Below are 17,153 nucleotides of genomic sequence, written 5' to 3'. Positions count from 1 at the left end.
TTAATCTATACTACGTTTTTTCAAAGGTTTTTTTTCGTCCGATTCTTTTTCTTCTTCTACCTTATCATTTGTAATTATTGCTTCAATTATGGCCATATTGACTGTTTTCTAATTATATTTTAGATATCTTAAAGGCGACAAAAGACATCATTTGTAACTTGTTAGACAAGGACAAGTGTTGTTTGTATTGGTAATTCTCCTGCATAAAACTGAAGCAACCAGTGCTCTTCTGATTCATCTTTTTCCTTTCTTGGATCTTTTCCAGACTTTTCCTTAATTAGGAAGTTCTTGGGTTGGTTTGGATTAATTTTCGATTCCGTCTGCGCCCTTCTGGTCTGGAATGTGGTTTACTGAATATAATTTAAAACACGTGATATTTCGTGTAGACCTAAATCCAGTAAATAATCTGTAGAGGAGGCAATAAGAAGCTAAAAGCATAAGTAGCAAATGTCTGAATGTAGTCTACTATAAAAGAACAAAAATGCATTTTTTTAATGTTCAGATTCTAGGCTGATCACATTCCAGTCAGTACTAAATTAATACATTTATTTATCGCATTTTTTCAGTACTTTAAAGATAATATGTGCTATGAAAACAACAATAACAAAAAAAAACCCTACAAAAACCACTTTTAGATACCATAGAATTTACTCGAACTGGTATGGTGCAAAATGCCCTAAATATACTGAATATGTAAAGCTCTTAAAATTAATATAGAGGCAAACGTTTAATCAATTTTTTTTTGAATACTTACCAAGCAGATTAAACCCTAAGTAAGTACAGTCATCCAGCCTGATGGTACTGCTCAAAAGATAATCGGTACCATCGAGTTCACCATCGGATATCGTACTCATTTCTCCCGGACTTAGCGAGTAAAACGAGGCGGGCATTTTTAAAATCGCGCCGAAAAACCAGCTAATAATATCTACGAATTTCGAAATTCGAAAATATCAAATAAAAATAAAACGGTAACTGTTAGATAACCGAGATAATGAATGCTACATGCAATAAAAAAAACGACGGTCTCGAAATGAAGGTTAGCACGATAAAAACTATTTCGAACTAAGAGTGAACAAAAGTGACACAAAGGTGGTTGTTTCTTCGAATTCATATGGCATGCAGCCGGTATGATAATAACTAGACGGATAATTAGAAGAAGAAATGAGTTTGTAATTTAAAATATATTTCGTTCGTGTCCGCGTAGAGGGGATACAGTGTATTTATGAAAGATTTATCTTGCCCGAGCGATAACAGCGATTCGTATTTACAAAATTTCATTTCGAAAATTATGAAAGTGTGTTTTGTTGCCATGTATGCAGAGGCTTGTTTATTAAGGTTTTTTTTTGTTGCTACAGAGAGTATAGTAGTGCTACTAAATAAATAAATAAATAATGTTTATTTGGTGATTTAGAGAATTCTTTTTTGATGATCGCGGGTTAATTTTGCACATCTACCTTTGATATAGTACTGGTTCTAGTTACCATTAAGTTTTTCCTTGTACAAAGAATTAATAAAACAATTTTTCAAATAAAATATTCACTAAATATATTATTAACACTTGGATTTATTTTTACCTATTAAGAACGGTAAAAAGTCAGGGGCTATTGGCTCTTAATAGCAATTAGGTCACGTCTCTTGTTCTTATTTTTAAATTTTACTAAAATCGGTTGACTCTCGATATCCGTTATTATTCATAAATAAACCTAAGTTTTGATATAATTAGTGAATGTTTTTTTGGGCTTTGCTGAGAGTTTGGTGAATGTACTAATTTAGGTTTAAATTAGCCATAATTGAACTAGCGACCATTCATTTTTGGTCCTTCGAACCGGATCGTTTCAATACAGCAAATTTGAGTTAATCCAGTTATTGGCCAATATCGTAATCTTAAGTTCGACAAAACTTTGTTTGAGCTTCAGTATGCAGTAGTTTTTTACGTTCTAACAATATAATAAGCCTAGTAACATGATGTTTAGATGGTAAAATAAAAAATCTTTGATTATAACTAAATGGTATAGTCAAGGATTTGCAAGAGCCCTTTAATAGACCATTTATGTTAATAAGAAGATTTTAAACATTTAATACTTTAGCAATAGCAGATAAACAAGTTACCCAGAAGCATGAGTAACTTAGGCTTGTAAGGGATAAGAAAGGGTTACATAGTAGATAATTAATAATTTGTTATAATCAATGAATATAATGAGATCTCTAGCTTTCATGAACTTTTCATATTATAATAATTTTAAAACACTATTATCTAGATTCCTAATTAACAGTATTATTTTTTGTCCAATTGCCTAAAACAATTCTTTATGCAATTATATGCATGTAAGCTGTGTAATAACTTTTTTTAATTTTAAATTTACTTCTAAACGATTTATGAAATATTAACTCTTTAGACGAAATATTATACAAGTTTGGGACAAGATACTCACTTGACCTAAGCCCTATATATCTCTTACTGGCCGAGACAGTAATGGAAATCTAGTATTTTTTTGTGTGTAGTATGTAGATCTATTTTTCTTTTATTTACCAATACAATTATTTAAAAAATATAGAATTGCCTTACATCTAAAACCCATTTTTATATTACTTCAAGATTATTTAAGTAACAGTGCAACCTAAGGTTGAAGATAGGAAACCTTGTAATTAAATATCTCTTTTTCAAATTGTGTTTTTTACTTGCTCATCCTACAAATGCTGGTCAATGATTATTCCCAATTAATTAATTGAGTTCGAGGACTAATTACATTGTCGTTACAAACCTTATTTTATTTTTTAAACGTTATTTTTGGTCGCATACCGTGTCGAAAGCTTTGGTAAGGTCTATAAAAACACACAGAGATGACTGAGTTATTACTTTTAGTTTTAGATATTACCCTATAAATGCTTAAACCTAAGATGTTTCAATTTAATTTAATCTTATCGGTTGTGCATAGTCAACTACTTGACTTCCCTAAGCTTGTATCCTATAAGGTTGCGTTTCTCTTATACTGTATAATAATCTACGGCATACATTTTGGAGTTTTTGAATTCAATTCCCCTCAGAATCTCTTATAATTTTGTAAAAAATTCACCATAAATGCTGATTTTTTCGAATTTAATTGTAAGCAATAATTTTTGTAAAACTCGCTTGGGAACTTTCACCTGATTCAAATGAGAGATATATTTAAGTATCTTCAGGATAACAAAAAAAAGGTTGACCCAAGGATGGTGCCTTGGGGAAACCAGAAGAAATGCTTAAAAAACCAGACTCTACCCCATTATTAGAAACATACTGGTACCTATTTCTAAAACAATCAGCATGCTCTTTCCTTTAAACCAACAAAAGGCAAAATATTTATTAGAAGTTTATGGCTTTGCTCAACTGCCTGGAAAAATCAAACAAAGAATTTGTAACTATATTTACTTAATTACCTGGATTCAATGAGAAATCTAAAGCTCAACTCCTTGCTAGGTATAGTAAAATAATGAATTTAGGACTCTATTTAATTAACTGAACTGAATGAACAAAACATATGACTTAACTGTCTGAAATAATAAAATATTAATTAATTTTAAAAGAATGGCCAATGTTAGTTTATTAGAATTAAATGCCAATGACGTACAACAGCTGTGGTTCGATCTAAGCCCTAACTATATGGTCGTATGTTTTGTTTTTTGTAATAAAGAAGAATTCACCCTGCGAATAACACCTTTTGTATGTACACATATGTATCTTTATGGTATATTCAATAATTTTTATTTCTTTCTATAATATCGTGCTCCGACACGGCTAAACACCTAAAATTAGCTTGAAATAAGTTATTTTTATAATAGGATTAATGAAAAAAGACAGTATTTAATAATAATAACAATAATAAAATAGACCAGTATTTTTTCAATATACAATATCCTAAGGAATAATATTTCTTAATTTTTGCACGTTAGCTATTTTCGTTGAAGATCTTCAACATCTTTTGTGGCGGTTAATTGTACGTTAAAATATAATTTTTTTATGTTCCGTTAAAAAATTGTTTTTTTGCTATCAAATGTTTTATAAAAAAAACAGAATGTAAAATCTACAATTGCTATTGTAAATTTGAAAAAAAAAATAAAAACTTGCGAAGGAACAATATAAAAAAAATAATTTTAAAATTTTGACATACAGTGCCGGCCAAAAGTAGAGAAACTTTTAATTTATTTTCTAATTTAATAATCTATTCAAAATTTTTGTGACACCATGTATTAAAAATGTTTATCTTAGCCTAAGCCATAAATTCATACCAAAACAGTTTGAATATTTATCACAGGAATGTAAATAGTAAACAATGTTTTTTTTATTTGAGGAAATAAATAGAGAAACTTTTCGTATTAAACATTTTAAATTAAATAGGTCTCGTTTGAAGCAGTTCGTTTTCCATTGTGAAGAAGCCTATTTAGTATTAAAATGCCTCGAGGCATAAATTTACCTGAACAAATAAAAAAACTTATAATTGAGAAGCACAATGCGGGAGTGAAACAAGTAACAATCGCTAGAGAACTTGATCTTCATAAAAGTGTCATATGTAAACAAATCAAATTGTGGCAAACTAGAGGCACTACTGCCAGCATCTCTAAGCCAGGTAGACCCAAAAAAAACAACATCTGCAACTGACAAGCGACGATGTTCTATAAGAAATCCATTTTTCTCCGCTGAAGATATAAAAAAGGCATATCCCAGCATTTCCCTTTCAGTTCGATCTATTCGAAGACGTTTATGTGACGCCAACTTAAAAGCCAGGAGACCGGTAAAAAAACCTTTCAATTCAACGAAAAATAGACAAATTCGTTTAAGATTCGCAAAAGAACACTTACATTGGATCTATAATCAATGGAAAAACGTTTTATGGTCAGATGAAAGTAAGTTCAATTTATTTGGGTCAGATGGTATGAGATGGGTTAGACGTTCCGAGAATGAAAAATTCAACCCAAAGTACACTATTCTCACAATCAAACATGGAGGCGGTAATGTGTTGGTGTGGGGATGTTTTTCCGGGCATGGCGTTGGTCCACTGGTGAGAATAGATGGGATCATGAATAGCCAATATTATCTAAGCATCTTAAGGAATAATATGTTTCCCTATGCCGAGAATAATTTGCCGTTAATTTGGAAATTCCAGCATGATAACGACCCCAAGCACACTTCTAAAATTGTTAAAAATTTCCTAACCTCTCAACAAATTCAAGTTCTGAAGTGGCCAGCTCAAAGTCCAGATTTAAATCCCATCGAGAACTTGTGGGAGCACCTAGACAAAAAAGTTCGACAAAAAAACCCGAATAAGTTCCGAAATAAAGACGAATTATTCCAAGTCCTAAAAGAAGCATGGAGTGAAATTTCCGGAGATATTATACACAATCTTCTTGAATCTATGCCAAGACGGTGTAGAGAAGTTGTGAAGAATAACGGTTATGCCACGAAGTATTAGTGTGCTTTTATCCACATTTTGTATTATAACATAATTATGTCATAAAAATAAAAAGTTTCTCCATTTTTGTCTTTAGAGAAAATAAATTTTGTTTGCATATTTTGTAATAAATTATTTGTTTTTAATTTTTTTTTCTAATTATTTTCGTTACTACTAGATATAACCATAAACATTATTTACAATTACTTCGAATTAGTTTGAATAAGAAAAAAATAAAAATATTAAAAGTTTCTCCACTTTTGGCCGGCACTGTACATATGCTATTTGAATTTAATATAGAAAGACTTTAATAATTTCACAGATTTCCTCCTATTATATCTAAGTCAAAAAAGTGGTCAAAAAACATTCAATCTAATAATAATTGTTTTTTTTTTTGGAAAACTTAGTAATATTGGCTACCGTCTATAGTTAATTTAATTGTTATTGTAGTTGTTAATTGTAATAAATTTTATTGTTACGTTATATACCGTTATGTATCAACTAAAGAACGGATTCTAGCTATTACCGATTTTAATTTTTTAGAAGTGACTTTCAAAAGACAGTCTTTCCTATTTAAAAAAAAAACAAAATTACTTCTAGGCAGTTATTTGATATTGCCACGTTGTAGCTCTTTATTGGAAATCCTAGGAAGTTCATAAAAAGAGGGAGTTCATATAAAGAAACAATTTTTAAACATTCAAAAGATTGGTGAAGATATTCGAAAGTTTGCTACGAAAAGTTAGCCAATATTGCCAACTTTGACGTTTTTTTAGATATTACATATAAATGTCGAATTTAAAATCTGTTCCATGGTGTTTCCTTATACATGTATGACACTAAAAAATTAAAAGAAATTTACCCATTTATATCTGAAAGACAACAATCTTGGCAACATTGGCTCTCTCTGTAAACAATGTTTTAATTTAAAATTTAAACAATAATTGGCTTAAAAAAATCTTAAATTATACTTAAGTGCCTTGCAATTTTTTTAATAAATAGTGTGAAATCTATAAAAACTATTAAAACAAAACAATATTTATTGATAAGGATTATGGGAATTTTATTAAAAAATAATTGCATATACTATGATATCTCTATAAAGATTCCAAGAACATATTTTATTTTAATCTTTAAGTGTCATATCTGATTTTATTACAAATTATACATTAAGTAAGTAAAACCATTTCCCCCTTCCATCCCTTTCTCTTTTTTAAGTAAAATGAAATTTACAACTTTTAAAATGACGAATGAACGCCATCTTGCACTACAATTCTATAAAATGGCGGCACACCAAAAATGGAATTATTAATATCGCTATAGCAACTAGAGTTATTTTAAGAATAGGCAATAATAACTCACATTTTTATCGCAGAACATGGTTTTGTTTACGAACATCTAAATCGCCCTAATCTAATACAATTTATAAATACACGCACTTAATTTTCGGACAAAAACGCCGTCTGATTATCATTATTTGCTACAAATCTCCCGAATGTAGCAAAACATTATTGTTATTACGTATGTCCGAGTGGATAATGAGCTTAATAGAAAAACCTATGGTATAGATATAAGAAGTGAAACCGATTTATCAAAAAGGCCAGGAACTCTAAAATTTAGAAAGCGATAACCGAGGGCCAGACAGAAAAAATAGGTTATCCGCGGTGTATAACTATGTTGAATAAAATCCGGTATTATTATTCATTTTTCGATTATTTTTAGAAAGTGTCTAGGATTTTTGTAGATTAGGTCAGGACTGATAGATGAGGAAACTGAATTAAATGTGTGACACGTTTAGACTAATAGAGAGTGAAAAATTAAAAAAACGGAGTAGTTTATTTATTTTTTTTATTGAATGTGGATTTGAGTCAATTTCCAATAAAATCTTCGTTAATCAGTTCCAGATGCTGCAAGAAAATCCTACAATACACCGATAAAAGCTGAAGTTTCAACACATTTAAGATATCAACAGAATAACAAGAAAAAAAACCAAAATTAATTAATTATAGATTTATTAAAATAAACTTCAGAGTTTAAAATGTGGTCCTTCGAACTGGTCAGCTGTCCTACCAAATTCATTTCGTTTAACTAAATTAATTTACTTTTATTTATTTTTTAATTACATCTAACTTGACTAGATCTGACTGACACTAAACAATTGCTAACTTTCCCAACCTTGGTCCTTGGAATTCATTCACTCCTTCAAGATTATTTAATTTATTTATGAAAACCTATTCACTAAAACAACCTCAGACAACTATTTAAATTTATACCTAATTTAAATTAAAATTTGGTCATTTGAGCCAGCTTTCCTCACAAATTTTTGATAATACTATGGTGAGTTTAAATTTAATTTGTAGGGCTCTTTCAAGTATTTCAATTAACTTAAAACACGTTACAAATATTTAAAAATTTGGTCCTTCGAGTGGGCTCTCAGAAATTAAAAAATCTGTTAAAACTTCTAAAAATCCAACTCTTAAACAAACTTCCTTTTTCATCTCATCGATTGATGAAAAAAATAGTCATTATTTAAGCCTTTTTAAGCACAAATGGTCTCTACTAATTATGTGTGTCAACTATTCAAGTGTCACAACAAAAAAATGATTATTGTTGCTACAGCACGCTTTCCCAGAACACACTTTAATCATATTTTTCTTAAAATATCATTAGCCTAGTGGCAGTTGCTTAATCTCTACTTTCAGTGGAAAAATAACTTATTACAGGTGTTTTATTGCCTGTGAAATGCGATAATATGATTCTTGGCAATTATATATATTTTAATCTTATCACTTAATCTTGTATACTTTACAGAGATGCCATAAATATTTTTTGTACTTCTTGGTCAAAATGTTATTTTTCATAAAGAGAAATCAATTTTGAAATTAATTAAAAATTTCAAATGACGCACTAAATTCCATAATGTTGTTTTCGTGATAACTGCGGATGTTTTGCACAAATTAAAGCCAAATTTTTTGAGGTATAACTTCACTTGATAATAAGCTAGAGCGGTAAAAATGACGATAATTAAGCAACGAGAGATTCATTGCGTCTCAATTATCAATAATAAGTTGTTTTGGCTGATCGGGTCGGTTCTTTTTTTGAGAAAGTGAATTTTAACTTTTGTTTATTTGTTAAACAAATTTGAAATTCATTTTTGAAGGTCATTTTCAAAATGCTAAAAGTATGGTTTGATTAAGAGAGAATTCAAATTCAAAATAGGTATCCATATACATATCCTCCTGGGACCCGGACATGTTTTTGTTCAGTTAGGGTTGTGAGACTTCTAAATATAATAAAAAATACATAAATAAACATTGTTTACTAATAACATTTTTTATTTTTTTTCTTACTTTGACAGATACATGACGTCCATTAAAATGGACATTGGCTCTTAACCTAAACAAAAATTCCTAATATATAATTTTTTTTTCAATAACATTTCAGTCTAAACCTATGAAAACGCAGAAAATAAATGTAAACTTAAATTTATTTGCTATGGAACTCCATGAAACAGTATCTGTTACACCTCGGATGTTTTCTTGGGATTCACTTTGTGGGTTCGGTGTATTTGTCAAAAGTTGAGTGGCAATTTCGATTTTAAAATCTAAATATTGTTGTATTTTGCGTGGAGGGATTTTGAATATTTTTTAATCTCTTCGATAAAATATCCATGAGTTAGCCATTGCTAGATCAAAGAAATGGAAAATGACGCTTACAGTCCATTTTTTTGATCTGGCTCGAATTCTATAATAGCTAATCATTCGGTCTATCAAGTCTATTCCTCCCATACAATCGTTGTATTTAGTAACAACGTAAGGTCTTTTAACCTGAATGTATTTAGAGTCTTTTTTAGACCACCTTTTACACTCATCGCTAGGTTGAATTCCTAGAGCAGCAGATGCCAAAAGTACAGATTTCAGATCATACCATTGTACAACTACTATTTCGCCATCTTGTCTTACAATTTGTTCCGAGCTGCCTCTACATCATCTTTTACCCTTTTTCTATCATTTTTACACAAGTTAAATTTGCTGCCGCTGGTACACGAGATTTCATAATGGTTCCAGTACAATATTTCTCTTGTTGACTAAGATATTCGAGAAGTGGTATTGCCGTGAAATATCTATCGCAGTACACACGACTTCCAGGAAATAATGTCCTTCCAAGGCGAACAACAGCAGAAGGTCCAACACCAAGTCGGTTTAGAGAATCATCTGGAAAAGTATCTTTTCCTTGATATAATTCAAAGTCTACGACAAGACCATCAGGGGCAGCAACAACAAAATTTTTCAAGCCCTCTGGATTTGGATTTCCTCTAACGAACTGCTTCATTTTACAAGTCCCTGTAAATGGGATCATCTGTTCATCTACAGCAACCACTTTCTCTCTAGGTAGCTGCAAACACCCCTGCCACACTGCTTTTATAATAGGACGAACTTTCTAAAATTTGTCAGACGTGCGTACCTCTTCAGCGATGCTGCCATCAATGACGATTTTAAGGTTACTTCTTATAGCAAAAAATCTATCTCCAGTCATTGTATCTGCAATAGCTGAAACTTTAGTGGTTTTTGCCCAGTACATTCAGATTTTGGGATATTTTAGATAGGACATCAAACAAACTATTCCAAAAAAATGTTTAATCTCATTAAGAGTCAATTTAAGAGATACTCCTTTAAGTTCAACGTACCTTGCATTTATGCAATCACACACTTTTTGGAATAACTCATCTTCAAGGTACATGGCTAAATACGATTTTGCAGTCCAATCATACCGTTCTGCCATGAGTTCTGCGCTGCATTCACTAGAGGGGCCTTCAAAATTTGGAGGTGCAAAAGTATCATCTCTTCTCCAAGACTTTCGCTTTAAAGGATCCACAGATTGCTTGGCCATTTTTAAGTTCTCTCTCAGGACACTAAGAGGAATTCTATCTTCCTCCTCACTGCTGCTTACTAGTTCTTCATTAATTATTTCTTCTCTCCCCATTAAATTATCCATAGTTGAATTTCTTCTTCATCATCAGACATTTCAATGTCAGAGTCATCATTTCCAATGATTTTTAGTATTTGCTCCAATTTTTCGTCATCTTCCCCTGGCCGAAGCACTCTTTGATCGCCAAAAATTCCTAAAATAAATGAGTTAATTTAAAATGTGCATGAGATAGATCCAATGTCCATTTAAATGGACGCGAATAACTTAGGGTAATACAAAACTTATTTAATTTTTTTATTATTGTAATGTTATTTAAATTTATCTATTAAACATTTGCAAATAAAAACTTCCACAAAGTTCATTACAAAACGTTAAAAAATAGGCTACATACCATCATAACGAGAACCACGTGCAGCCGCCATCACAACAGAAAACAAACAACTGATTCCCAGCACATGTCCATGTACACAATTAAAGTCGACCGAATCGCACTGGGCGGCAGCACCGAAGTGTCCAACGCAGTGGATGCGAGGTCTAAGCTGCTTAAATAATAAATTAACGAAACTGGAAACATAAAACTGGCATGTCCATTTAAATGGACGCTAGGTCCGAGGAGGATATACAGTGAGACCTATATGATCCTTATTAGAGATTCCAACAATTAAATATAACAAAAATCAAAGATTTATTTCAGACCCTAATCAGTTACAAATATAACTTAAATATACATAGATACGAGGTCTTAGAATTAATATGTTTAGCAGAACATAGAATAAACAAATAAAAAAAATTAATATCCTGAATAAAAAAATTATGAAAGCAATAAATAATTCTGTTTCTGTTCTTCAAATGTCTTTTAAGGTTACCGCTCACAGTCTTTTCTTCATTAATAAAGGGAGTTTCTGGTAACTTTTCATATGTATTTATCCTTTTATATGTCTCGGAGTCTGACTGCATAAGTGTAGATACTGCATATCTACTTCCTAAATTTCTTAAGTTATAATTAGTACATCACTATTTGATCAACATTTAATTTATGAGTATATTTATATTTTATGTTTTCTGTATTGCGATTTTTTGCTTGTTTTTTGTATGGTTTTTTATTATTTTATTAACTTTGTCTACAACATTTGTATAACTTTTTTGTAACACTAAAGCAGATTATTATTACCTATTATAATTATTTTAATCCTTTTCATATTCAATAATTTTGATTTGAAAAGGATATTAGAAATTGTTGAAATGTTCACCCAAAAGCTCCTAAAATGCCAGTTATTATGCTCCTATTTGGACAAAAGAGAGGATTAATCACTTCTTAATAAAAAAACTTATTTTTTTATAAATAAATTGATCATGTTGATTCTGATTAAAAAGGTCGGTACCTAATTCTTACTTATCAGATACTCAAGTCACCTCATAGGAAAAAAACATGATCAAAAAGTAAGGTACCTGCGGCAAATAAGACCCAGCTAAGGAAAAAATGCTTTATTGTGTTATCAAAAATTTAAACAAAAACAGGACACTACAAATATTGAAAATATGAAGCCTTTTTAACAAAATAATACATTAATTAAAAAGTTTATTATTTTGATTAGGCTTTTGACAAGCTTTGTAAAAAAATATGAATGTGGGCCTTATTATCCGACTGTTCAGTAAATAAGGCCCCATTAAATTATTTTTTAGTAAAAAATACATTTCTAACCTAGAAACAAATTTGACCACTAAAATCTAGGAGCAGTTTGGGCAGATAAAGTCGTCATCATCATCTTGTGAGAAGCCAACACACGCCTCGTGACACCAAGTCCCGCACGCTATGCACTGTCTCATGTCGATTTTATCTTGTGTCTGGCAAACAAAACAAAACCAAGAGTCCGTAATTGAAGGATTTACTTCTAAAGTCCTTCTTCCAATACCTTTTGAAGATGATGGTATCGGCTCCTTAGAAGCAGATATTTTGGATGGTTTCGTGATGGGTTTAGTAACTGATGCAAAAAGATCTTTAGTCACTGCTTGTGCCCTGTAGTTAAGTGATTTCTTCCTTGCTATGTAGCGAGATAGATGTTGTAGAAATGCAATAAAAACTTCTGTCGTCATACTACCCTTCTCCGCCATTTTCACAAGAAACCCCGGTGGCAGACCATCTTGCCATTCAGGCTTCAATCTTTTGCCCTTAAATATGATAATAGGAGGTATGGAATTCCCCAAAGCATTGCAGCATCCTGCAATGGTCACGTTCTCGGCATATTCAGGTTCCACGAGATGGATGCGCTTGGCACCTCTTTTCCCAATAATTTGTTGCTGGTGATGGATGGTCAACCTGCAACCCTTTTCATCCATATTAAAGAGATTTTGGAGATTCTGTTCAATATTCATTTCTCTGTAAATATCAGAGAGCTTGGCAAAATAATCATTTACTATGAATTTATTGAGCTCTCCCAGGAGTCATAAGTTGGACTTTCCGTCTAGCAAGATGTGGGTTGCGCTTCAAGAACCCGTAAAGCCAATCTTTTCCAGCTACACCTTTAGACGCGCGAAACAGGTGTTTAATGTTATTGTCGACACAGAATTTAAAAGCCGATCGTCTCACTAACAGAGGAGTTAAAGGCATGCCAATTTCACACAAACGAATGATTTTTTCTGAAAATTGATTTTCCTGATTTGCTGTTAAAATGCTAGATCTACCCATCTTTTTTATAGCGTTTCCAGATTGTATGTGGTTCCGTAGGGTTCTTCTCGGAATTTTGTAATGTTCTGCGGCTTGTCTTTGTGACATGGTTTGAGTTTGGATGGCATTTATGGCAGACTGAAGTTGCTCTGACGTCCATATTGCACGTTTCGTTCTTTCTCCTGGCATTTTAGGTATCCTTCTGGAGAGAACTTATAGATAGAAACCGTGTCGTTTAATAAGGCCCACCATTTATTCAGTGGGCCTTAATATCTTAATATCTTTGGCTGTTAATAGAATTGGCAATTTTTATTTAAAATCTAAATAATTAAAAACTTATTTACCTTTTTGACTAGATTTTTACATCAAAAGATGCTCTGTGAAACAGAGAATGTAAGAAACCCAAACAGTAGAAGCAAAAAGTTCGTTAAGTCAAAAAAATTTACGAAAATGTGGCACACCAGAATTATAAAACGGACAATTGCGACAACTCCGAAGATAATTTAACACTGTTCCCGCGTGCTGCTTCCTTTGAGTTCCTTATAGTAATATGTGGTATATCTAAGGAGGGGAGTAATTTGACTTTGTCAGATTTGAGTTATAGTGTTAAATATTAAAGATATGGTCAGTGGGCCTTATTGACCACCGGGCTTTATTTGCCGCAGGTACCGTACTCAAATTGACCAGGTTAATAGTTATTACTATTCTTTGTTTTTTATTTATTATTCGTTTTTTTAAAAAGAGTCTGGCCAGACAGGTTTGCACCGGTGCCAGCGGTTTTGTAATCAAGTTAAGCTCCTATTTATCATAATGACTTATTTATTGTAAATTGTTAATTATGTTTGTTAATGATAAATAAATTTATTTTGAATTTGAAAAAATTAACAAGGGCTTCCCCACAACTTTGATTTGGAGCAGGTTATCATAATTTTGAAAGTTTATGAAATGTTAAAATCATATAATATACATGACGTTTTTCTATGAGGTCATTTTCTGTATACTATGGTGAATGCTCAAATCCTTATACAAATAATTAAAATACTAATTTACTAAACTTATAGGCAACCAACAATGTAGCATACAGCCAAGTAATAAAAATAAGCTTATCTGGAGAAAGTTATAAATAAAACATTATAATGACCAACAGAACAATAAAATCCCTTATCTGCTTTTCAGATATGGTTTTTGAGATGTTTCAATAATTCCTAATATAAAGTTAAATTACTGCTTTTTTTATTTACTTTTGCATTTAAAAGAAGTGTTTGCCAAGGCTGTTGTCCTTGTCTGAGATTAGATTATATTGTATTGAAGACCTCGGAAACATATTTTATGTTATAAATTGTAATAAGTTGAATAATAAAAATTATTAAAAATTAGCCATAGGAAATTTTGAACTTTTGTTTGGATATTAATGTCGGGGACTACAAATATGTTAACCTTCATTATAATGTTATGAATATAATATACTCTATTTTATTTTTTATAAAGAATATAATAATATAAATTCGAAGGATGTATTTCACCTATTTTCCCAATTTTAAATCATTAAAATTCACAGAATTTCATTATGCTTCTTCAATAAAAAGATGATGATAAAAAATAGAACATTAAGAATTAGGACGATTAGGATTGTACGAAATAATCATAGTGTGAGCCCCACCTAGATTGTAATTTCACAAATTTTCGTAACATCTATAAAAAATTACTTGAGGTGACTTACCAGGTCAAACTTATATAAAATATATTAAATGATCACCTTCTTTCAGGACTTATATCACTGTAACATTACATTCGCCTAATACACCTTTAAACTGGTAAGCATATTAATAGCAACTAAAGTATTTTGGTAATCATTATAATCTAATTTGTCTAAAATTAAATGATACAAACCATTAGCTTCAGTCCGGATTTGAAACATATTACAGCATTAGTAACTAATATGAGAATTTCCATTCTATAATTATTATTTTAAACCTTTAAACATGTATCTATATTTAGAAATAGCTAAATAAAATTAGCATACATGCATAATATAATTAATAGATGAATTTAGTTTTTTAAGTAATTATTCTTGGGCTGAAAATAGAAAGTCTATTTATCTACTTACTTTTTCCTAGGTCAACTTGTTTTAAGTTATACACCTAAACTGATTGAAACAGCTTTGACCCTCAAGACAATACTGAATCAACGTCACTGTTATTTAACCACATATAAAAAAAACCTCATTAAAATATGAATAAACTATAAAAATCAGAAAAATGTAATTTATTAAAAACTTACCATTTTGGGAAACCAAATTGACATTCTGCACTATCACGGAGGTGGTTGTGTGCGGTTCGGTTTTTACTGCTTTTGACGAGTTCTCAGTTGAATCAGTTTTCATTTTTTTAAAGAAATTATATAAAAAGATACTTGAAATATAAGGGAATCTAATAAAAAGTGTGCATTTCAAAACAAAACCAAATAAACACAATACATAGCATAACCTCAAATTGTAGTTGTCAATTGTCAACTTTTGAACTTTGGACCATCACATGTTACGTTCCAGTGGGTTAGTAGCCAGAAATATTGGTCAATCATTTAAAAAAATTATTATTGGTATTTTTTATTGATTAATAATACTGGGTGGTCCAGAAAGTTGTTAATTTTATAAAATTAAATAAAAAAAAAACCCGTTGATCAATTGTAATAAATTTATTCTTAAAATTTACAGAAAACTTGGGAAATTTATGTCTTAAAAATTACGTTGTCCAAATGTGCCCCATTTCTTTCCTGGCACTCCTCAAGCCGAGCCCTTCAATAACGCGTTGGCAAGTTTCTGGAGTTATCGCTTCAATTTCTTGCTGGATATTGGCCTTTAGATCATTCAGGGTGGCGGGTCGGTTGCTGTACACCTTACTCTTAAGGTATCCTCAGAAAAAAAAATCGCAGGAAGTCAGGTCTTGGCTTCGGGCGGGCCACTGAATGTCCCCTCTTCGGGAGATTAATTTATTGGGAAAAAGCGCCTGAACGACAGGCAAAGGCAGGTTGGAGGTGTGGCAGGTGGCACCGTCCTGCTGAAACCAAAACCGATTCCAAGCGGTCTATCGGTAATTACCGTTCCTAAATGGTATTAACCAAACACGTCCAAGCGGTTATAGTTATAACCGTGTTGACATATGTGACGTCACCAATTAGCCCTTATACGTCATCAATTTGGAACGGTAGTTACCGACGTCCGAAGCTGTTTTCTAAACGTCAAATGTCAAAGATATTGAAATAAGCGCGGGAAAAATAAAAACAAACAACAAATTATTTCCTTTTTAAAGATCACAAAATTTATTATGATATTTATGTTTAGGAACTTATTACATACAACATTACTGGCGTCTGGGGTATTATTTACAAACAAACAAAATGATGACAGAAACAGCTGAAAAATTACGAAATTTCTTCAACCAAACACGTCCAAGCGGACACGATTGGTTATGTTATAAAGGGACTGTTCAAGGTCAACCAAGGGCTTAACCGCGGTTAAAACCGATAGATCGCTTGGAATCGGTTCAAGTGTTTCGACTGTATCTCTCAAACTCCTGAAGGGCGGGAGCGAAAAATGTTTGAAGCATGTCTATGTAAGGCCGCTTTCACACGGGTCGGTATGGCAGCGATACAACAGCCGTGCGGTAGACGTTCGGAATGCAGAGCAAATGTCGCTTCTATATAACCAAATGTTTGACTTCACACGAGTCGACGCAACAAGATTTCGGCACGACATGCTTTCTACATGCTGCTTATCTGCAAGTTTTTAGGCGGTAAATGGTTTATACCGTATGTATGTTTGATTGTTTACGTTTGTGTTTGGAAGTTGAAAATGTCGAACGAGATAAATTTAGTATAAGAAATAGAAAAATATGAGTGTCTCTATAACTACAAAATCGCAGAATATTCGCGGAAAGATATTACGGATAAAGCATGGGAAAGAGTGGCAAAAAAAAAACCTTTAAAGGTAATAAACATTTTTTATATTAGTCTTATAAACAATAGTTATACTGCCATGGGACGCTACCGTTTGGCTTGATAAAATAATTTGCTAAATAATTACGAACAGTAGCTCCAGAAGATGCAGGGTTTATACGAATAATCTCTTCTAGCAAATTATA

At 31.5% G+C, this 17,153-nt stretch overlaps 1 protein-coding gene across 6 annotated transcripts in view; it reads right to left on the bottom strand.

Moving 5' to 3' along the window:
- LOC126743080 (hepatocyte nuclear factor 4-gamma) overlaps positions 1 to 15,487 on the bottom strand; it is a 95,503-nt gene extending 80,016 nt beyond the window's left edge. For 2 of the 6 annotated variants that reach the window (XM_050450022.1, XM_050450023.1), the window contains exon 1: positions 15,295 to 15,487. In XM_050450022.1, the coding sequence (XP_050305979.1) occupies positions 15,295 to 15,397 (103 nt within the window). In that variant the 5' untranslated portion in view covers positions 15,398 to 15,487. Of the gene's footprint in view, positions 1 to 754; positions 1,152 to 15,121; positions 15,203 to 15,294 lie in introns of those variants that run through there. The other 4 variants (XM_050450019.1, XM_050450020.1, XM_050450030.1 and 1 more) reach the window with 3 other exon arrangements.
- Between the last annotated feature and the right edge of the window lie 1,666 nt (positions 15,488 to 17,153).

Source organism: Anthonomus grandis, chromosome 12 (assembly GCF_022605725.1).
Source record: "Anthonomus grandis grandis chromosome 12, icAntGran1.3, whole genome shotgun sequence".
NCBI lineage: Eukaryota > Metazoa > Arthropoda > Insecta > Coleoptera > Curculionidae > Anthonomus > Anthonomus grandis.
The sequence above is the reverse complement of the archived record's forward strand: the minus strand, read 5'-3'. Positions and strand labels throughout refer to the sequence as shown.